Here is a 22674-nt window from a genome sequence, read left to right as displayed (position 1 = left end):
TGAAATTGTTCTTCATTGGAGATCTACCAGGTTTTTATTCCTTCTATGCCTCTGGGAAATCCTTTCAATTGTAGCCCAGTACATCCAGAGAGCACCAAGATGGGGAAACTGATCTATAATCACAAGACAGGGAGAAAACTGAAGTTCAGGGCAAGTATCTACTCTTCCCCTCCCCCCCACATACTCTCAAAAGCAAAATTTTGCACTTATCAACTGCTTTAAATCAGATTATTTTAAAGTGGGAGTAGATCAGGGGTGAAATACTCCCGGTTCAGACCGGATCGCCTGATCCGGTAGCGATGGAGGCGGGTGGTTCGGAGAACCGGTAGCAAAAATCCCTGCTCCCCCCCCCATGCCCAGCTGAGCCACGCAATCATCAGAAGCTTTTTTTTTTTAAAAAAGCATTTTTTCTACAACTTCGGCCGAAAAAATGCTTTTAAAAGTAAAAAAAAAACCCTCTGATGATCGTGCGGCTCAGCTGGGATCGTCAAAGGCTTTTAAAAGCATTTTTTCTACAACTTCTTCAGGTTGAAGATCCCAGCTGAGTTGCCTGATCGGCAGAGGCTTTTTTTCTTTTAAAAGCCTCTGATGATCCAAGCTGAGTTGCCTGATCGGCAGAGGCTTTTAAAAGAAAAAAAAAGCCTCTGTTGATCAGGCAACTCAGCTGGGATCGTCAGAGCCTTTTGAAAGCATTTTTTATAACCTCTTCACCGAAGATGAAGAAAATTTAAAAATGGTTTTAAAAGTTTTTTTTAAAAAATTGGCCATGCCCACCCAGTCACATTACCCCCCCCACCAAGCCACACCCACAGAACCGGTAGTAACAAATTTTAGATTTCACCACTGGAGTAGATTCACACATTGTGCTATGCTATGGTTTATTTAGCAATGATTCATTGAATAAAGTACAAGTGGCTAGGTTTGGACAGCACACTAAACTATGTAGCATGGGTTATAAACCACAAAGGCTAGATTCAGATCTTATATTAAGAGAAATCTAAACAAACCATACAAAGGATTAGCTTGAAAATTAGGATCTTGGAAAGTTTGGATCATGGCACCATCTAACTGTGAGAATAACGCCATCACTTGCACCTCAAGTTGGCTTATTGGTTGACTGATTTACCTGTTAGCCTTGTTCTCTTGCCTTAGCTGTCTCTTTGGGCAATGAGGGCAGAAATATTTCCCTGATTCCAAGGCCCTGAAAAAAATTTATTTAGGCAACAAAATGGTTGACTATTTCTTTGTTTTTAACAATATGAACTTTGGCCTCTGTTTTCTTAAAATGCTAACTCTTAAAATATTATTAATATATGAATTAATACATGTAGCTTCTGCTTTTCTGCTGAATGTAATTTAACTTGAAGTATTAAGCTTTCACCTAATTTTGCAAAAAAACAACAACAGGTGCTATGATTTCTGCAGATTTACTAGCATCTTTTTAGACCCTTTACTCATCTCAGTAAAAAGCTAGATGATCCAGATGCCTTCCAAATACCAGTATTATTTCCCACCTGCCCACAGTTGATCACACAGTCAATTCCTTGTATTCACCCATTGTCTGCCCACATGCATCCAAGCTGTTCTCTGAACCATAAAAATTGGCAACTTCCTTTATTTTGTTGCTGTTTTTATTTTCAAAGATTTTCAGGATGCCAAATTCTTCTGCAGCTTGTGTTATGAAGGGCCTAGGTAGTACAGAACTGTTCTGACAGAAAACAGATTTTTATATAAATATCAGAACTTCACATTAGCATTTAAAAAAGGCAGACAGAAGATAAAAATAAAGTGTGCATTTCACAGTTACACTGTGAGAATTTGAGCCAACCCACTATTTGAAGAATGATTTCCCACTCTTGAAGCTGGAAGGCAGTTTTACAGTGAGAAAGCGATTTGATGTTTGTATGTGCTAATCTTATACTTAAATTGCATCTATTTGCGAACACACTCGAATCTTCCCTTCAGTGTTTAATCAAAAGAACTTCTCACACTACTAAAGAAGGAAAGAAAGAAAAAAACAACATCTTGCTCACAAGAAAACTATTTCAGGATGCATTAATTTAGGAAGTCAGGCTCCAAACAAAAGAAGACGATATGAAAACAAGCTCAGATATCACCAGGAGGGAAAATGGTGAGCTTCTTTTGCAAGGCTACCTGTTAGTTGTATCGGCCATAAATTTAACAATCCCTTGACTGAAAGGAGGTGATAAGAAAGTGGTAGTGTCCAAAGAAAGTGGTGTAAGCTATGTCAGATAGAAACTGATTCTTTTTTCTCAGTACATCACAATTAAAAAGTTTTGTATATCAGATATATGGATAAGCTTAAACTCTGGTCTCTATCTTGGTAATCAGTTACAATTAAAATAATGTATGTTTCCATTTGCAAAACAGAGTGGTGTTCTTTTACTTTGTAGTGCTGGAAGGCCTAATCTTGCCATCAAACAGAATAAGGTGGTCAGTTTGAAAGTGGTAACAGAGAACTGCTCCTAAAGTTTCAGATATTTTATTGTCATTTTTAAAACACCACTTTGGAATGGAGCATTTTTTATAACTAAAGAGGCAGTACATCAGGAAGAAACTGGGTATGTCCTCGCTCTTTGCTATGCTTATTTTCTAATTGCAATGAGTTCGTGTAAGGCAATGGTTTTTTTTTTTTCATTAAAATGTCTCACCTACCTGCAGCGTGAACTAGTACAGCCAATTCTCACTGACACATCAATCTGCCATTTTCAGTTGAGATCTGAGAGAAAAAACAGCACCGTGCTACATGGACTAAAATCCACAAAAGATTGTTTCAAATATTTAAGCACACATCCTTCCTGTTCACCTAGCATCATAGGTACTGAAATGATAGCTCTCCCAAAGTGCATGATTACAAAAATGCCAACATATAAGAATACCAAGCAATATTCCAGCATTCCTACAAACTGGACCCTTCATATTTGGGCTGCAAAGATCTAAATGACCAGAAGAGGACTGCAAAGTAGTAGAATATTCTACCTCTCTTTGCGACCATCTGGAGGTCATCTGGATTTTTGCAGTTCATATATAACAACCTTACCATAAACTCTACACTACTGACAGTATTTCCAAAGGCAAAAGAAGAGGGAAACAGCTTCACAACATATATAGCAACTAGATTTGTACATATTGCACAAAGCCGAATTTTATATAATTGCTTTTCTGAATAAGCCAAAGTGGCTGGCTTCACACCCTGAATGTTAAGCCAGAAAGTACAATTTATAAATCATAATGATTATATTCACAAAAGATGCTAAGACAAATCCAATTAAGTCACACCATGGAATGGTATTTGAACCAATGACGAAGTCCATTCCACATGGGCCCATTCCACATCACAGTAGGCTGCCAGAAATCCAAATAAGCTTCAGTCAGTGAAGAGCATCTCTTCATCTACTTTGTTGTTGTTAGTTGCGAAGTCATGTCCAACCCATCGCGACCCCATGGACAACATTCCTCCACGCCTTCCTATCCTCTACCATCCTCTGGAGTCCATTTAAGTTCATGCCTACTACTTCAGTGACTCCATCCAGCCACCTCGTTCTCTGTCATCCCTTTCTTCTTTCGCCCTCAATCTTTCCTAGCATTAGGCTCTTCTCCAGTGAGTCCTTCCTTCTCATTAGGTGGCCAAAGTATTTGAGTTTCGTCTTCAGGATCTGGCCTTCTAAAGAGCAGTCAGGGTTGATCTCCTCTGGGACTGACCGGTTTGATTGCCTTGCAGTCCAAGGGACTCTCAGGAGTCTTCTCCAGCACCATAGTTCAAAGGCCTCAATTCTTTGGTGCTCAGCCTTCCTTATGGTCCAACTTTCACAGCCATACATTGCAACTGGGAAAACCATAGCCTTGACTATACGCACTTTTGTTCGCAGGGTGATGTCTCTGCTTTTTAGAATGCTGTCTAGATTTGCCATAGCTTTCCTCCCCAGGAAAGCTTCATCCACTAGTATAACAGAAAACTGAGAAAGGAATAGGAAAAAAAGCACACAATAAAGGACATGTATCACTGAGGGGGGAAGGACTACATCACAAAATATGGCAGGCAATGGTTATATCTAACTTAAATTTCTCTTTCTTTTTAATGGCTAGATAAACCTACTGACAATAGACTTTCGTTATGAAATATATGCAGCTGTTTCTGTACCATGTCCAGGTATTATTCAGGAATAGAATGTGTGCGCCTCTAAATTAGGACTGTGCATGTTTCTAAATGATCCCAATGTTTTTGAATACACAAGAATGCAAGCATAGCATCTATTTCTAGTAGTTGTTTCTTTTGTTAGGCTTCCAATCATTACTCTAAAAAAAAAAAGAGACAGCTGCTTTAAAGAGGTGCTTATGCTTTTGCTTTAATACAGGGATGTCAAACTCAAGGCCCATGGGGCCACCCTGGAAACAGCGAAGGACTGGCCCGCAGTGCTTCTGCCAGTGAAAACGGGCTCCCGAGCTCCTTTTTGGCAAGGATATATTCAAGGGCCGCGTGTGGCCCTCCCAAGCTCTGTTTTCACTGGCAGAGGGTTGCAGGAAGCCATGGCAGCCAAAAACAGAACTCGGGAACCTGTTTTCACTGGCAGAGCGCTCAGGCCACCACAGGTGCCCCCGACAGGAGTGACATCGAGCTGGCCGCACCCACCCATCCCCAAGGTCAAACACAACCCTGATGCAGCCCTCAATGAAATCGAATTTGACACCCCTACTCTAATGCATTCCGTAACATTTCTTTCAAACCGCTCTTGAAGCATTCTCAGAGCTACTGTAAACTCTTTTATACTGGAACTGCCTGAAATTGCCCTTGAGAGTTTTGGAGAACACTGCTGTTGATTGAACTATGGTCCCTCTCATTTTTCTGGGAAACCTTCAGAGTTCAACATCTCAGTCAATAGATGTAATAATAGTTTTTTTAAAAAGCTGTCACCTTCCTGTCCTCACTGTCTATTTTTCATGAACATCTGCCTGGTTATTGCTAGCAACGTTGCTAAGCTAGGACTTTTCATCTACAACACTTCTTATCTGATGATGAAAATGGTATTGTCTCCTCCAGTTCCCACAGGTTAGAGCTTCCAGAAAGGCAGCAAGATATTGAATCACTTAAAAAGTTTTTCCATCAATAACTTCAAACTAGATCCATAGAACTGCACTTTTGAACCACATTTTTTTGTTTCCATGGCACTAGCTGCCATTTAGTTATTGTTAAAGACAGCTTAGAGAAATTAATGGATGATTAGATTACCAATAACTGCTAGTCATAATGTATTTGTTATAATGTCTTTCTCATACAATACTTACTACTTTCTCTGCCAAATCACCCATTATAAAGGGCTAAAAAAAAAAATCAAAACTAGTTCGCATCATCATTCGATGTCTATTGTTTGGTACTGTATTCATCAAATTCATCATATCAGTCCTTATATTCTGTCTCAAATAAGCACTCCAGAAATTAAAAACAAACTTCTTAATATTCAGAAATTGATCAACCCACTGTAAAAACATACTTTATATTAATCTTCCTTGAGTATATCCTTGCCAGATTTCAACACTCAGATATTTGAGCAAGCCAGAGAGAGTCACCAATTGGCTTTCTACATGCTGTTGCAAAACTTTGTCCCAGCATGAAATATCAACAATGGAAGAAACAGAAACTGTTAGCAATTCCAAGCAAACTCATCAGTGAAGTTTCCTTGAGGACCTGGAGAAAAGACAGGATATAATTCTAAAAAAAAAAATGAATCAATTCAGTAACGTAAAAAAATAAAGAAACATCAGCTTATTCTGCTAGCCTGTCATAGTGCCTAACAGAATAGGTAACAAATTACAAATACTTTTTGTGGATAAAGAACAAATCCAAAGGTCAATTCTTTGGGAAATTTGTCTTCCTCTTTCTTCCTTCCTCATTTCCTTATGTGTCATGTTAATCCTATTATCCTAACCCAAAGGTCTCGGAAATGTGCTAAACCCCCATGCCACAAAATTGAATACTGCTTCCCCTTTAAGAAACAGCCTTAACATATGAAGCTGCTTTTCACCATTATCATCTAAGACTGGGTTGCAGATCTTCTTCTGGCTCAGACATCTTAATTTTCGAAGTTCCATATGATGATTCACGATACCCTTCTACACTGCAGAAGGCTGTAATCTTTTTTTTTCCAGACAAAAGGACATAAATCTCCCATAAATGCATTCACTGGTAAATGTAGAAACATCTGATAACAATGGCAATACTTCCCCATTCTCCTGAGCCCAATTCTCATATACATGCAGTATGCACATCTCCTTCGTTTACCTGCGGTGCAAAAGGATACCTGCAACTTATTCCCCTTCCACTGGCTCACTTGCATTTAGCTTTCTCTTCTAGCTACCTACAGATTACTGAACTGGGACAGAGGCACATCATTCAGAAATAGCCATCAAAATGTTCAAATGCTTCTTAGAAAATGATCATTCTAAAACTGCCAGTATTTACCTACTGCAGTGAGAACAGCATCTACTTGAGTATTTGCCATCTACATTTTTCCAGAGCTTCAGAAGAAAGAGTCTAATAGGCAAAAGAAAAAGAAAAAAAAAGAATCAAGTTTGGACTCATTGCACTGCAGGTAGGTAAGCTTTATAAATGAATAAAGAGAGCAGGATAACTTAGGAGGAACCTTATCACACAGTGTTATATCCCTGCTGAAAATTTCCTGGGAACTCCAAGTCTAGCAATCATTTTACTAGTGGATGTATTTTATACATTAGCTGGCAGTGGTAGCAAGGTCCTAGTGGATGTTCTATAGTATAGTGCTGTGAATCAAACTTCCCCGTGGCAAAGGTTGCTGTCTTATTCTGCATGCTTGATTTAATACTTTAAGGCAGGAAATAATTTCTGATGACGGACAATGCTAATGCTAGCCCAGCATTTTAAAGAATATGGCAAGGTTTACCCTGCCTTAAACCCCAAAATTGGTAGACATCTACCAGCAGAATTGCTATAATTGCAGACGGTAGAGTTGTTCATTCCGTGGATTAGGGGATTACAATGAAAAAAAAAACTTGATCATACTTGCACAGATTAAATAGGACAACTGCCATAATTCATTCTGGGCTTTGTTCCTTATTTCCTGTCCAAACTCAGTGGTTAGTATTGTACTTCAAAGTGTGAGAACTTCTGTGAAAGATAAATTAAAATATGTAGAAATGCAGTATATATATTTCTTCCCAGCTCTGATTAAATTATTAGTTTATTCATGGGGTGGGATCCAATAAATTCATCTATCATTTCAGCAGGTTTGAGAACTTCTGATTTAAGATAAACACATTCTACTTCAATGTACTACATGACTCACGAAAGAACTATTCGATGCCAGCTAATTTAAAGAAATACTACCAGTACTAACACCAGTCCTACAAGTATCAAAGATACATGCTAACCCATTAACTTATATTTTGAACCAAAGGACTTTGGTCAGTCAACCAAAAGGCTCTTGGAATAACAAAGTTCTTTCAGGGTTCACTTTTCTCTCTAAAACCATCATGAAAGAGAAGATTTCTGCCTAGTATACAGATTTTTTCTATTCATAGATACCCATCCCATGGAACTGACATGTGTTTAAAGTGAGTCCTATATTTTTACATTTCAGTTTGCAAAAGTAAATCCCTATGTACTATGCTCCTCCAAAATATTATATTTTAATAAGAACGACAGGGAACTCCTTTTTGGGGGTGGGTAGGTTTGAGGGTGGTTTCTTTGCCCATGAATGTCAGCTGAAAGTCAACGTATGTTCAGTCCTTAAACATGTCTTACCATTTAAAATTTCCAGGAGAGAATTGAAAAACCAGAATGACTTTAATTATAAAACAACAGCCATCAGTACAACGGAACTAAATTGGGCAGATATTGAATCCAGCTTATTTTATTTGTTTACAGTATTTTTATACTGCTCTTCTCTTCAATGAATGCTAAAAGGAAGTCCAAACTGTTTGATAATTTCAGTTTTTATTTTAAGAGAGCTACATTTCTGGACTGCAAAGCTACAAAGATGGATGGACGATACTAATTAATTCTTAGAGAAAGAGGGTGGTTGAGAAGTTATAATGGTCCAGCTTGAATATCAGGGGCCACGCTGAAAGCGTGGCCCCAGGAGCAGGAAGCATCATAGAACAGCACCATACAGGTATGGTACATTTATATATTCACATAGGTTGCAGTAGGTTGCAGAATTCTTCTCTTCAGGCCCTAGAAAGGCATTCCGTTGCTTGTAATTGTCTCTCTTTTGAATAATCCTCCAATAGGGACCTCATCACATCTCTTTTTTTTAAGACAACAGCTTGGCAGTATAGCATATACTTTGCATACAAAAGACTCTCTGGCACTCAAGTTAAAAGAGATCTCAGTTATCAGGTATGGAAATGACCTTCACATGGCATTCTGGAGATTTCTGCTAGTCAGAGCAATAGCATTTTGCTGAACAGGACAATATCTCATACTGATACAGACAGCTTCATCTATATTCCTGAAAATTTATCCAAACAAATTAATCTCGGGTAATCCTTAGACTATATTACTTAATGTGGAGCCGTTCAGCTGCTTTGGAAGACTTTTTGGAAAATTCTACTAGCAGAAGTATATTTTTCAGACAACTTTATGAATAACTCATGCCTGTTCAGTAATAACTTTACCAACTGCCAACCCATGTCTGAGCACGATGCAAAGTACTAGTGCTTTTTAATGGGCTTTATAGGTGTCTTCGATCACAGCATTTGAAGGATTGTCTCTTCCCACATTTCCTCACCTGTATTATGGTCATTCTTAGAAGCAGTGCTCCAGGCATCCTCCCATACTGAAGTGTAATAAGTAGCTTCCAGGGAACAACCTTCTCAGTACTAATAGTCTCCTAAGCTCTAGAATGCCTTCCCCCAAGCATACCTATTTTCTTATCTTTCCTGACCCAAATAAAAATAATTTGTTGTATTTCCAGTATTTTAATTCTTAAAAATTCTGAGCCTTTCAGCCAATTTTTGTGTGCTGTTTATGTTTTCATTGTTATACACTGGCTATTTTAATAATAGTTTTGATTAAGAAAATTAAATTGTAATTTTAGAGTGTTGGCAGCTGCCTTGAGACAACTATTTTGAGGACCACATACTTTAAAAATTATGTCCTACCCTTATCAGATGCCATATCGAAGTGTCTCTAAGGAAAATATTTTTTTTAAACTTTTTATTATGAAGCTCATCTATAGAATGTAGCACCCTGGCAAATATTTATGGCTTTTTGCATTGGCCAAAAGCTACTTTATGCCCCAAATATCAGCCATAATTAGTTTGCTCTTTTAAAGTCTTACCATACTATTGTTTACTTATCTTGTTTTAATTGATCATTTAATACTTTATAAAAAAGAAGTAATACCTAGAAAAAGAGCTACAGTGGTAGAAAGGGAAACCTTACAAGAAATATTCAGCTATCGCTGTACACACGCTGATGAAGGATTGATCTTTATTATAAGGATATCTATATCCTGTATTTCAAAGACTAAGACTACACAAAGCAGCTAACAAGTTTGTTAATTCAACAAAAAAAACCCCACCCTGTTAAATATAAAGATATTTAAGGCAGGCAACTATTTAAATCACATCTTGCAAATGTGTGGGACTACATTCCTGTTATCCTTACGCAGAAGTTCTGGGTTAAGAGAAGCCAATGATTAGCAATCAGGTGGAGTTGAATTCCACCAACACGGGGATTGCTGGTAACTGCCCTGAGTTTGCAAAGTGGGATATAAACAAGTACCTACAACACACACATTATTGGTCCCTCACTCCACCCCATAAAGATGTGTTCAAAAGGAAAAGAGAAAGGTGTGGGGTGGGGGGTTTAGGTTCAGCTCATTTTCTATTATGAGGATAAGGTGGGGCTTCTTGCAAATTATGAAAGCTATGAAATAGGTCAATAAGACTTTTTTTTTAAAAAAAAAGATTGAATAAGTAATGAGGAGCCATGGTGGTGCAGTGGTTTAAAATGCTGTATTGCAGACAAATTCTGCCCACAGCCAGGAGTTTGATCCTGACTGGCTCAAGGTTGACTCAACCTTCCATCCTTCTGAGGTTGGTAAAATGAGGACCCAAATTGTTGGGGGCAATATGCTGAATCTGTAAACCACTTGGAGAGGGCTGTAAAAGCACTATGAAGCAGTATATAAGTCTAAATGTTATTGCTAATGGGTGGGGTATAACAAGTTTTGTCTCTAGATGGCCCTTCAATTCAGATGTAAACCCTGTATGCCTATCAGCTAGGTTCATCTGTAGCACAGCATCCTGCCTCTTCCATTCACCACAGTTTAATATTACTATGTGAACGCTGAATAGATTCCATGGCTAAATGGGATGGAATCAAGCTCCTTGACTATAACCCAACCCCAACCCCCCCAGATAAAACTGCTCACTCTCAGCCTTTATGGGAAGGAGAAAAGCATCTGATGGCTCCACCATCATAGGAAAGAAACAGCATTCAGAACACTGAGACAAGCCCTCCGCAGTGATGTGAGCCTATGAGCCAGCACTTTCTCTCCCTCTTTTTTTTCACAAGTGCTGGGGTTTTTTTTAAGCAAGTTTAATTTTATGCCATATCTTTCATGCACAGTAAAACATACTCCGGAACCTTTCTTACAGATTTCTTTTCAAAGAGAAGTGGGACATTTTAAAAAATAAAATAAATGCTGTTCCTTCCTTCCTCCAATTTGTGCAAGATGCACCACTTTTTAAATAGCCTCTTTTGCAATGCAGCTATAAAAAAAATTTGTCCAGAAACACATGATCCATTGCTGCATCCACAAAAAGCATAACCTTACATTCTGTGCTAATTAACCTGAAGTGATGATATCATCTAGTTCAATACGCACCGTCACAAAACAAGGATAAAAACCCCTCACAAGCAAGCATCAAAGGTAGAGGATGGGGATAGTCCACCTTTCTGCTAGAAAGTGCAAAACAAACAAGGTATAAAAGGTGTTAAAAGAGTAACTAATCTGCAGCTGAGTGATTTTTATAGCTTGCCAAAGGTCATGCTGTTGTATGGTCACAATCCTAGAGATATTTACTATGGAACAAGAACCACTCTCCGTAGTGGACCTTATAGCAAAATAAAGCACACACAGAGTCAATGTATTCATTTGCGTTTGTATTTGTTCAATTCAATTCATCTGTATTTGTTCAATTCAATTCATTTGTATTTGTTCAATTCAATTATATGTAAGAATATTAGGAGATTTTTACTGTGTTCCCCGAAAATAAGACCCTGTCTTATATTTTTTTGAACCCTGAAATAAGTGCTTGGCCTTATTTTCGGGGATGTTTTATTACTTGGGGTGAATGGAGCAAGATGGGCTCCTCTTGCCATCTTACCAGCTCTGTCTCCCTAATCCTAACCAGAGGAAATGGCGGGGACCGGCTGTGCATGCATTTAAATATTTTCGGGGAGGGCTTATTTTCGGGGGGGGGCTTATTTTAGTGCATGCGCTCAAAAACCCAATTGGGCTTATTATCAGGGGATGTCTTATTTTAGGGGAAACAGGGTAATATATTTTCCACATAATATATTAATCCATGTAGAGTGACTTCAAGAAGACATCTGTACAGACGCACAAGATATTCATATCTAATATATGCCTGAATACATGCCTGATCAATGCACTGTCGCTCCGCATTGTTTCTTGAAAACCCACCATATTGCATAACCCTAACCCTCTCATTTTTAATATCTATCAATATGTTGAGGGAAAAGGATGTTTGGTGCTCTACGGAAAAGGGCACACTGCACTAGAGAGCCTTGCATTTATGACTTGCATTTCAGAAGGACCATTTATACTTTTTGTTTCTCTAGTTAATTACCTTGAAAGATAACCTGATAAACTGGAAATAAAAAAGGTGCTGCATTAGCTGGACCTTTCATCAGATCCAGCAGCATTCTTTGTACATTTTTCAACAAGGAGTCACCAAATTCTAACTAGTGCATATTTATTCATACATAGGTTATAAATACATGGAATTTTGAAGAAACAAGAATGACAAGACCTTTGGCCCAAAATGATCACACAGCAATAGAATACAAGAAAAAGGAAGGATAACAGAGGATTAAATACTGTATCTTGTCCCATCATTTCACAAAGGGGTAATGATCAGACAGGAGAGTATTAAAAAAAGGTCTTCCAAGAAAATGGCAAAGAAAGAAGTGACAATCTAAAATATAGGAGATAAAAAAGTATACCTCTACTTCATCTTATAAAACGTAAAGCTAATTCATTGTCAGTAGTAAACATGTGTTTAAAATCCCAAAAGGCTTCAAAGGAATGGAAGCATTCCCCACAACTTATTCTTAAGTATGTCCGATTTGTAGATTTTACTTTGGTCTAAAGACTGTTGGCTGAACTCCATGATTTGGCTTTGTGAAAAATGAAGCACACTTCACTATGAGAAAATGTACAACTTTCAAAGAAACTAGGCTCTTAATCCAGGAGTGGCAGTGGAGAAAACAGAAGATGCAAAGATGCATTTATATCAAACTATGACAATTTATAAATATCAACTTTAGTCATTGGAGGTTAGATATTCATTTCAAATATATTCCATGTTTTTTCCAAAAGCATTAGCAAAACATTTCAGGTCAGGTCAGAAGACCTGTGTTTTAAGTACCACTCCATACTCAACAAAAATAACAGATATTAACATTTTTTTCCACAGAGAGATGAATGATCAATGAAGACAGCATTATATGATGTTCCCTATGTCTGAGTAAAGGGTCTGCCTGAAGATGTAATCTGTTCAATATCTCAAATCACTAGTTAAAAGACCTCAGACAGCAATCAATCAACAAAATTCTTGATCTGTTAATCAGCAGGCGCTAAGGCATAAGGCTAACTTTGTATTAGCCAGTCTGCATATTGATGTAGCAAAATTATGTCAAATCAGTTTCACACAGGCACCACCAAAAATGCTACCCCTCTAGTTTCTTACTGCTTCTGTGACAATTTAAACCACAATCTTTGCTCATAACATTCTCTGGCTAAACTTGATAATTGTACTAAGTCATGTTTTACTTTATTGTGGTTTACCGAATAAGTCACAGTCACTTGGATACATGCACATTAAGTCAATATAATCACAATATTGCTTACGCTATTGTGTCAAGTCAGTTATTGTACATCCCTCTTAATTAATCTTTGGTTTTCTTACATAGAGCTCACTTTTGCAAAATGCTCATTATGAGGAAGGAAGGAAGGAAGGAAGGAAGGAAGGAAGGAAGGAAGGAAGAAAGGAAGTTCTGAGATAGTCTTGCATTCTTCTATACTTTTCAATCTCTTCAGGCAGATAGAGGATTCACAAATATTGTTTATTTAGATTACCAATAGAGATGAGAACCAGTAGCAAGACTCCGCTCTCAATTTCATCTTACGCATAAAGTCTAAAAAACAATATGATAAATTAGTACTCATACAGAGCTTCTGAATATTTATAGCATTCCACATGCATAAAGCTTTATGAATAACCTTGAAAAAGAGCAATATCAATTTATCACTATAATTCATATGCGAAACGCTGAGACTGAGAAAAGGTAGTTTGCATGAAGCCATTTATGCTGTAATCCTATATGAATTTACTTGAATAAAGCTGAATAGGACTGTGTTGTTAATGATTTCACAGCTAAGATAGAATGGGAACTAGAGGACTTCCCACTTCACAGCATAATTTCTTAAGCACCATGCTGCATCAGCTCACATTAACTTGCACAATGAATTCACAGCATCTGAGGTTTAAAATCAAACATCTGAAGTCGAAACACGGTACTTTAAGCATAGAACTCTTGAATAATGCTTTAAAGAAGCTTCAAAATATAGCTCATTAATTTTCTAAAAATTGGTGTTGGAAAGAAAAATGGTTCCCAAAGGGCTCAAACAAATTGCATAAACTTTTTTGGGGGGGAGGAAACTTAAGCTATTAAAACTGCCTCCAAACACAGAATGAGAAAGTATATAACACGGCCTTTGATGATGCTCATAACCGATTTGAATCAGCACACATTAACTTAAAGAAACCAGGGGGGAACTCAAGTAACTTAAATATTAACCTCTCCAGTTTGAATCAATATTCCCACATCATATTCCACACCTGCAAAGAGCTGAATGCAGCAACAGCTGACAACATTTGACTTGTCATGCTTTTCTGTTTGCAAGAAGATCATCCCTTCCTCATCCTGCAATAGCTGGCACACCCCAGTCTCCAGCGACTACTCCCTCTACACTAGCCTCTCATTTCGTGAAGACAGAGGTTTCCTTTTTCAACCTGTGTATATTTTGCACACTAAAATTGTCAATATTTTCTCATTTAAAACCCTGTCAAGAAACCCATGAACAAATGCTTCTTTGGCTAAACAAGGTATATAAAAATTAGTGTTTTACGTACATAATCTATACCTGAAAACCTCAACTAATTTCAGTGTCCTGGAGTCAACAATGTTATTAAAGTTTAATTAAAAGCAAGCACTTAATCTTAACGAAGCTATGACTACCCACCCTAACCCTAACCCTAAATAATCTGAACATCAAGTGCCCCATTCAACACCTTAGTAGAATCAACTCTCCAGAAAAACTTAACAATGAAGCCAAATGTCTCTCATTTAGCTCAGAATTATTTCACTTTTGCTAATATCTATTAATCAAACAAACAAAAAGAAATACTCCTCTCCAAGATCATTTTAAAAATCATTGTCCTTCCCCTGTTAATACCCCAGACAATAATTTCTTATATGATTTTAATATAGCCCACCAAATCTCAATAGTAAGGTAGGAAGTGAACCCCACCACCATCATCCCACATATCACACCATCCAGGATTTCTTGTCCATATCACTTGCATGGAATGTGGAGACTTACAAATCTAGCGAATCCCTCTTTGACCTTTTTACATGCCTTGGAAAATCATCACCCTGACCTATGCAAAAACAGATACTGTTGGGGAAAATATTGTATCGGATGAGAGTAACCCTGCCCAGATAAATGTATTGCAAGGTTACCTGGGTGCTGTAACAGTAGCCCAAGATTTCCAGAAGCTTGGGAAAATCCAAAAGGAAAAAATAAAACAACACAGAGATATTATTACTCTCTACTTTCCCTCTGAATAAAAACTAACCCAGAAGAATCATTATCACTGTTTGTAAAGGTCTCCCCACCCACCCCCAAAAAACCCGATCCCCTCTGGAGCACAGATCAAAACCACCATTACTTAAAAAAAAAAGATTGCAAAATGCCTCCATCCTATCTCTCTGCCTGTTTATAAAAAGAGTAGCTAAACTGGGGTAACAGATAACTAATCTGTGATAACGCTACTGATCAAACAGGGGGAAAGAACTGGCTGCTGTACCCTCAAAACTTCTGATCGTCTAAATAAAAATAATTAAAAGAGCTTGTTTAACAGGCTCTTCTCCTTCGGCTGCAAAAAGAAAAGAAGATAGAAAAAAAAAACCCACATTTTTTTTCCCCCTCGTCCTCTCTCCACTCTAAAATTCTCAAGATCTCACAAAGTCACTCGGGATGCGTTCCGAAAAGAAATACTGTACTCTCATCCCTCCAGTCCCAAACGGACAAAAAGAAAAAGAAAGACCACTAAGCCCGATCAAAACAAAAGGAGAAGACAAGAAGACCCTCTTCTCCTCCTCTTCTTCTTCTTTGCACGATCGCCCTTCGCTCCCGAACAGCCCTGATCGTGCCCTTCGCCGTCAAAAGGATACTCACGTTTTGGTTCTGGCTACTTTTTTCTCCACTTGACCATTTAGAAGCAGAAGTTGGGGGTGGCTCCCAAATAGGAAAAGCGAAGAGATTTCTTTTTTTAGGGGATCCTGCAAAATAAAATGGAAAGGAGCTCCAAGGGGGGAATTGCTTCAGACTCCCAAGCTCTGCTTCCTTTGAACCCCCCAAGGAAAGAAAAAAACCCCTCCCACTTCTTCCTGCTCCCTTTTGGGTCAATCAGACCAGACTGACTGCCTTTGTCTGTCTGACAAGCGCCATGTTGATATCAACATCCAAGCTCCCACCTGCTGCCGCTGTGAGACCCTGGGACTTGTAGTTCCTTCTTCCCAAGGGGAAGAAGATAAAGTGGGCCGTCTAGGACTACGACTCCCAGAGACCTGCGCTAGAACTGCCACACCAATGGCTAACAGTAAACGGGAGAGTGATGATCAGGGCGAGAAAAAACTACGATTCCCATCGTGCTCTCCAGGTCGGCGAAGATATGGCTGCTCGTGACATCATTTTGCGGTGGGCGGAGTGAATAAGAGGGCGTGCTCCAGGAATGGACTACATTGCCCAGGATGCAAGAGGTTTAGACCAGGAAAGAGAAGCATGGTCCGCCGTATATAGAGCCGGGTAAAGCATGAAGCTGGTGAGTTGGGTGCACTATTGATGGGTTTTGATGAAGGAGGTTTAAAGATGGACACGAGGGGCCACTTAATTTCTCTCTCTTGTAGTGCAACTCTGAAAGGAGGGTTTGCAGTTTCTCACGATCCATTTTGTTAGGGAAGCTTTAATTTGATGAGTCTCAGTTGTTGGGTTCTTTTTTCCAGCCAACTCTAATGTATTGTTTTTAAGCGTTGTTAGCTTGGTTAGTTTTATTTGCAACTCCTGCCCCCACCCACCTATATAAACTCTTTGGATATTTCTGGGAGAAAGAATAATATAGAAATAAAAATAAATGTTAGATTCCTGATAGGCAAAAATCTTTCTTTGATTACTCTTCCTCGTGTTATGACATATTGAATTAAATGCTAAGATCTATAGAGGTTATGCAGCATTCAACAGTTGCATGAGTTTCTGCTCTTCCTAGCTCCCCAGTAAGAGTTGCAGTTCACAATTTAAAATAAACTGCCACACAATATAAAAGTGCACTATTAAATACCAGATACATTGCCTCTCACCTGTTGGATGTCCAATGTCATTCTTTACTATTGCATTTATATAACATTTTTTTTCCTCTTCAAAGCTCCAAGTACATAAGATTCTGCAGCAAATACTACATAAACAACTCAGTGATATGGGTTGGATTAAGAGAGAGTGATAGTCCAAAGTCAGCAAGTGAGATCTATGGTTGAGTGGAGATTTGAAACTTGGTGCCCCTGGTTCAAGTCTACATTTAGCTTCTATACTGTGTTGGCTTCCTTGCCAGCAGGATTGCAAAGGTTCTGGCTTTCTGATTTTGATGTCACAAGCTTTTTTATTAATTGCATATCAGAATTATTTTGAAATCAAGTATACTTTCTTCCTTTAAACAAAATCTGATGCTGAGGTCATTGTGGACATCTCCTTTGTTCTCTGCATTGTTTAAATATCACAAAGGCTGAACATGCAAATAAGACTACAAATCTCTGGAAGCCTTATGGGAAAACTATCATGGCATAACATGCCCTTCATTTTACATTTGATATTAAAAAGCATCAGTTATCATTTTAGTAATAGTAAAATGATGTTGTTCAAAGCTAGACAAAGCACATCCTTCAATATAAACAGCTTTCTCTAATTTGTACCCTGCAATTGTCTTGGATTAGAATTCTTAATATCCCCAGCCAATATGTGTTGTGTCAAGGATACAGTGATGTACCACATCTGAAGATATCAGTGTGAGGAAAATCTGTTATATAAGGTTTCTGGGGTAAGAGAAGAAAATTTTAGCCGGTTACTTGTATCTCATGCTGTATTTGCTTTGTTTTGTTTTGTTTTATTTTATTGTTTAATAGAAATTTTGAAGTGTCAGATCAGATGATAAAAAAGTTAACATTTCAGGTTTACTTATTTGGAAAATTTAGTACTTTTAAACATTTTTAACAAAATATTTCTTGATTGCGTCATTTTTAGTGAATTCCTTTTTAGTGAATTAAAACCTTTTAGGAAATTGAGACCAACACATAACATTCATTGCATTTTAAAGAGACTAGCATATTACACTTTTGCTCAAGAATAGGCTGTTCACTTATAGCACAGGTGTCAAACTCGCCACATCACGTTGCTGTCACGTGACATTTCGCAATGTTTTTCCCCTTCACGGAGCTGGGATAGGTGTGGCCTGCAAGTGACGCATCCGTCCCATGGGCGGTTAGTTTGACACCCCTGATAGTCTTATAGTATTTATTAATTGTAATTTTTTTGTTGAAAAGCTTCTTGGCAAGCTTATAGACACCAAGAAAGGGATAGAGGAAGGAGGAAAGGAAAAAATGAAGGAGGAGGCACTGGTTCATAAAATGTATACTGTTTGTTCATTTTGATTTATTTTTCACTGCTTTAAATAGGACTTGCTCCCAATCCTGAATATGGACAGGATTGCAGCCTAAATGTTGCATCGCTTTTAGTGGCTGCATTTTAAGCCTGCGAGGGTAAACATATTATGCCTTTCCATGTGTTACTTATTTGAAATGTAATATATGATTGCTCCCATTTTGTGGTTCTTAGTGGCTTATGAATATCTAAAATCCAATTTAAAATTCAATATAGTGATTAAAACCATTGAAATATTGCCAGCATAACAATATCTAAACTAAAAGAGCTTGGTAGAAAGATGTTAGAAGCCGATCTCTAAGTGCAGCAGTCTAAACTCCACAATGAATTGTTTTTTCTACAGAAAAAGCAGAGTTAGCTACACTATAGATGTTACTTGTATCTGTAACCTATACCATAATACTGTAAACCTGTAGGTAATTGGCTTTAAGCCATATGAGTCTAGACACATCGTATTTCACACCATCAGTCGTGTCCAGAAATCAAATGGTAACTAGTGTATCTGTTTAATATGGGAATGATAAATAGTATTATTGTTTTTTATTGTTCAAAATTTCCATAAACCATAACAGATCAGAAAAGGGTGAAAGGTTTTGTTTTGTTTTTGTTTTCATTAACTTGTTTATTGTTTTGGTACTACCCGTGTTTTCCCGAAAATAAGACCTGTTTTATATTTTTTTGAACCCTGAAATAAGCGTTTGGCCTTATTTTCAGGGATGTCTTTTTACTTTGGGGTGCATGGAGCAAAACGGGGCTCCTCTTGCCGTCTTACCTGATTTCCAGCTCTGTCTCCCTAACCCTAACCAGAGGAAATGGCGGGGACCGGCTGTGCATGCGTTTAAATATTTTCGGGAGGGCCTTATTTTAGTGCATGTTCTCAAAAGCCTGATTGGGCTTATTATCAGGGGATGTCTTATTTTAGGGGAAACAGGGTACCTTCCATCTGAAACTGATTTAACCTATAAACTGGCTTAGTTCCTAACATATACATTTCCACTTTAACTTCATTTGGCTTTATAATTGGGCTTTTTTACTCACATGCACACATACATACATAAATAAATACATAAATAAATACATACATACATACATACATACCTGTATACACACATTTGCTGCCCATTGAATATGTTGCTGATATGGGAATCCCTGAGTTTTCTGAAAGTCTGAAAGACTTGAGCATTCTTCCTCCTCATCTTCTTCTCAGAAGATGGGTAATGCTTTCTCCTTAATGTCAGTGTACTATGTCCACATCTATCAATAGCTCTTAATGGCTCTGTACCCTTTCCTCTTTCTTGTTCATGTCTCCAAATACAAGAGTGCACAGATATTGGAAACATTCAATGAAAGATCAAGATTCTTGATCTTATTTCCTGACCTTTTTCTCCAGCTGAAAGTTTAAACAATAGGAGTTGCTCAGGTTTGGGAGCAACATATCTCAAATTTCACTGCTTCTGCTAACAGGTAAAGGTTCCCCTCGCACATATGTGCTAATCGTTCCCGACTCTAGGGGGCGGTGCTCATCTCCGTTTCAAAGCCGAAGAGCCAGCATTGTCCATCTCTGTGGTCATGTGGTTGGCATGACTAAACATCGAAGGAGCACGGAACGCTGTTACCTTCCCACCAAAGGTGGTCCCTATTTTTCTACTTGCATTTTTACATGCTTTCGAACTGCTAGATTGGCAGAAGCTGGGGCAAGTAACGGGAACTCACTCCATTACATGGTGCTAGGGATTCGAACCGCCGATCTTTCTGATCGACAAGCTCAGCGTCTTAGCCACTGAGCCACCACGTCTGGCAAATCTGTTTCTCTATATCTCTGGATCTTTTCGAATGATCTTTCTCTATTTGAACATCTAATCCCAGAAAAATGGACTGAGTTCCATTCCTATTCAGAAACTGAATGGTAAACTGTTCATTGCAAACCATCATAGCATTTTGCTGCCACAAATACAATTGTACTCAGAGTGCATTCTGCATTTCAGTGGCTTCTGTTGCTGTTCAGTGAATATAGCACAGCTTGATGAATATTAATTTAAGAAATGTTAATTATACTCTGGTAGGCATAAATAGCCATAAATCAAACAAATAACAGAATGGGAATAACAGAGTTGGAAGGGACTTTTGAGGTCTTCTAGTCCAACCCCCTGCTCAGACAGGAAACTCTCTGTACTATTTCAGACAAATAGTTGTCCAATCTCTTCTTAAAAACTTCCAGTGTTGGATCATTCACAACTTCTGGAGGCAAGTTGTTCCACTCATTAATTGTTCTAGCTATCAGGAAATTTCTTCTTAGTTCTAGGTTGCTTCTCTCCCCTCAAACAGGAGTGAACCGAAGTCAAAGTAGATGCTGAGAAATACTGCACAATAGTAAAATTATTTTTGTATGTATCCAAAGGAATGGGTTAAGAATTATCATCACCTCGTAACCTTTAAATAGTATTAAAATATTAAAATGGTATTTAAACATGGTAAGGATTCTTAGATAGTATTAAGTCTCCTTCCTGTTTCTGACTGTGTACTATTATCTTTTCCTAATGCTACATATTTAATCTGATTTTTTTTTTAGTACTGTTTGTCTGGGCATCCAACTTTACCATGCAACGTACTCAAGTTCAAATCTACCACCATCATGTTGGACTGTGGGCTCGATATGACCTCAGCTCTCAATTTTCTCCCACTGCCGTTGGCCCAGAGGTACACTGCACTCTTGTGTGTGTCTGTGTTTTTCCACACTCCAGTTTTACTCTGTACTGGATACACTTTTAGGGAGAGAAGGGATTAATTTAATGTGGGACTGAAGCAGTGGTGGAGAAGGCCTGGGATGTGTTATAGGAAAGGAGTTTGAAATGAACATGCAGTATCATCTGATAGCATAAAGAGTTTGTCCACTTAAAAATTCCCTTTATCAAAATAACATTCTTTGGCTCAGTAGATGGAAAGCATTTTATGGATTTATCGATTTGGTTTCCAGATAATTTATTCTAAGCTTCACTAAAATATTGCAGCAGCAGCTCAGCACAAGTGAGGTCAGAACTGTCCTCTCTCTGGCTTCTTCATGCAAGAGGAGACAAATGAGAGAGGTAAATGTAAAGTGTAAGCATGCCAGACGTATATTTCTCCCCCAGTTAACCACCTGTGCTGCAGGTTGTTTGTTGTGGGCGAAGGAAAGTTTCTCAATGATTCTGAGTCTGGGGATCTTTTGCTACTATGTATTACAAAAAGCAAGAAAAATGCATGCCACTCTGGTGCTAAAGGACAGTTAGAAGGCTTAGATCTATGCAGAATTATGGATTTAAAGGCAAAAAGATGCTTAAGAGTGGGCAGAGGCACATACAGCACCTATCTGCCAACACATCTTCTGGTGGAGTAGCTCAGCATCTATGCAAGGCGTGATCCCCAGAAGAGAAGCAGCTGTTTCAGGAGTTGCAGACAGATGTTATATTTGCGCCCTCTTGTGTTCCAGAGTATTCTTTTTTTTTTTAATCTAAAGTTTTGCACAGCCTTAGAAGACTTTTTCAGTAAGGAGACTTCATCTAAATAGGTCATTGTCCGAACAGAATGCAGAATAACAGAGAAAGGAAGGAACTTGGAGATCTTCTAATCCAACCCTTTGGTCAAATAGGAGACCCTATAATATTCTGGGCAAATGGCTGTCCAATCTTTAGTGGTCTCTAATTGAGAAGACGCAGTGGTGAAATGTAAAATTTGTTACTACCGGTTCTGTGGGCGTGGTTTGGTGGTGGTGGGGTAATGTGACAGTAGACGTGGCCAACTTTTTTTTTTTTTTACTTTTAAAACCTTTTTTTCTACAACCTCTTCGGCTGAAGAGTTTGTAGAAAAAATGCTTTTAAAAGCCTCTGACGATCCCAGCTGAGCCACACGATCATCAGAGCCTTTTTTTTTTACTTTTAAAAGCATTTTTTCGGCCAAAGAGGTTGTAGAAAAAATGCTTTTAAAAATTAAAAAAAAGCCTCTGATGATTGCGTGGCTCAGCTGGGCATGGGGGGGAGGCAGAGATTTTTGCTACCGGTTCCCCGAACCACCCGCCTCCATCGCTACTGGATCAGGTGATCCGGGAGCATTTCACCCCTGAGAAGAAGCAAGGGATACATTTTTATAAATAGGCAACGTGCTATACTACCCATCGACACCCAAATATCTACAGCCTTCAGCTAGCCATCCTTCCCCATTTGACTTTCTAAAGAAAATATTCTTTGAATGCTGCGACTCAAACTTCTAGCATCCTCTTTATTTTAAAGGATGCAGCACAATTTTTTTCTCCGATGCTCTTTAAAGGATGCCTCCGGGGCTCACCTAATGTTCTAAAAAAATAAATATGGTAAGTGACAGCAGTTTAGTGCCTTGCTTG

General features: G+C 38.3%; 2 protein-coding genes across 5 annotated transcripts in view; one reads left to right on the top strand and one right to left on the bottom strand.

The window, feature by feature from the left end:
• The window catches only part of HMBOX1 (homeobox containing 1), a 126032-nt gene extending 109930 nt beyond the window's left edge, over nucleotides 1–16102 (bottom strand). For 3 of the 4 annotated variants that reach the window (XM_070947251.1, XM_070947259.1, XM_070947267.1), the window contains exon 1: nucleotides 15774–16048. The gene's annotated coding sequence lies outside the window, so the exon portion shown is untranslated. Of the gene's footprint in view, nucleotides 1–15773; nucleotides 16049–16072 lie in introns of those variants that run through there. The other variant, XM_070947276.1, reaches the window with a different exon arrangement.
• Nucleotides 16103–16353: 251 nt separating this feature from the next.
• Nucleotides 16354–22674, top strand: part of INTS9 (integrator complex subunit 9) — an 82668-nt gene continuing 76347 nt past the window's right edge. Inside the window, exons 1-2 of the mRNA XM_070947239.1 lie at nucleotides 16354–16419; nucleotides 20872–20999. Of these exons, the coding sequence (XP_070803340.1) occupies nucleotides 16411–16419; nucleotides 20872–20999 (137 nt within the window). The 5' untranslated portion in view covers nucleotides 16354–16410. The remainder of the gene's footprint in view (nucleotides 16420–20871; nucleotides 21000–22674) is intronic.

The sequence above is a fragment of the Pituophis catenifer genome, unplaced genomic scaffold (genome assembly GCF_029215685.1).
Source record: "Pituophis catenifer annectens isolate HBS135680 unplaced genomic scaffold, rPitCat1.0.hap2 SCAF_1, whole genome shotgun sequence".
Taxonomy (NCBI): Eukaryota; Metazoa; Chordata; class Lepidosauria; order Squamata; family Colubridae; genus Pituophis; species Pituophis catenifer.
This window is presented reverse-complemented; position numbering and strand designations above follow the sequence as displayed.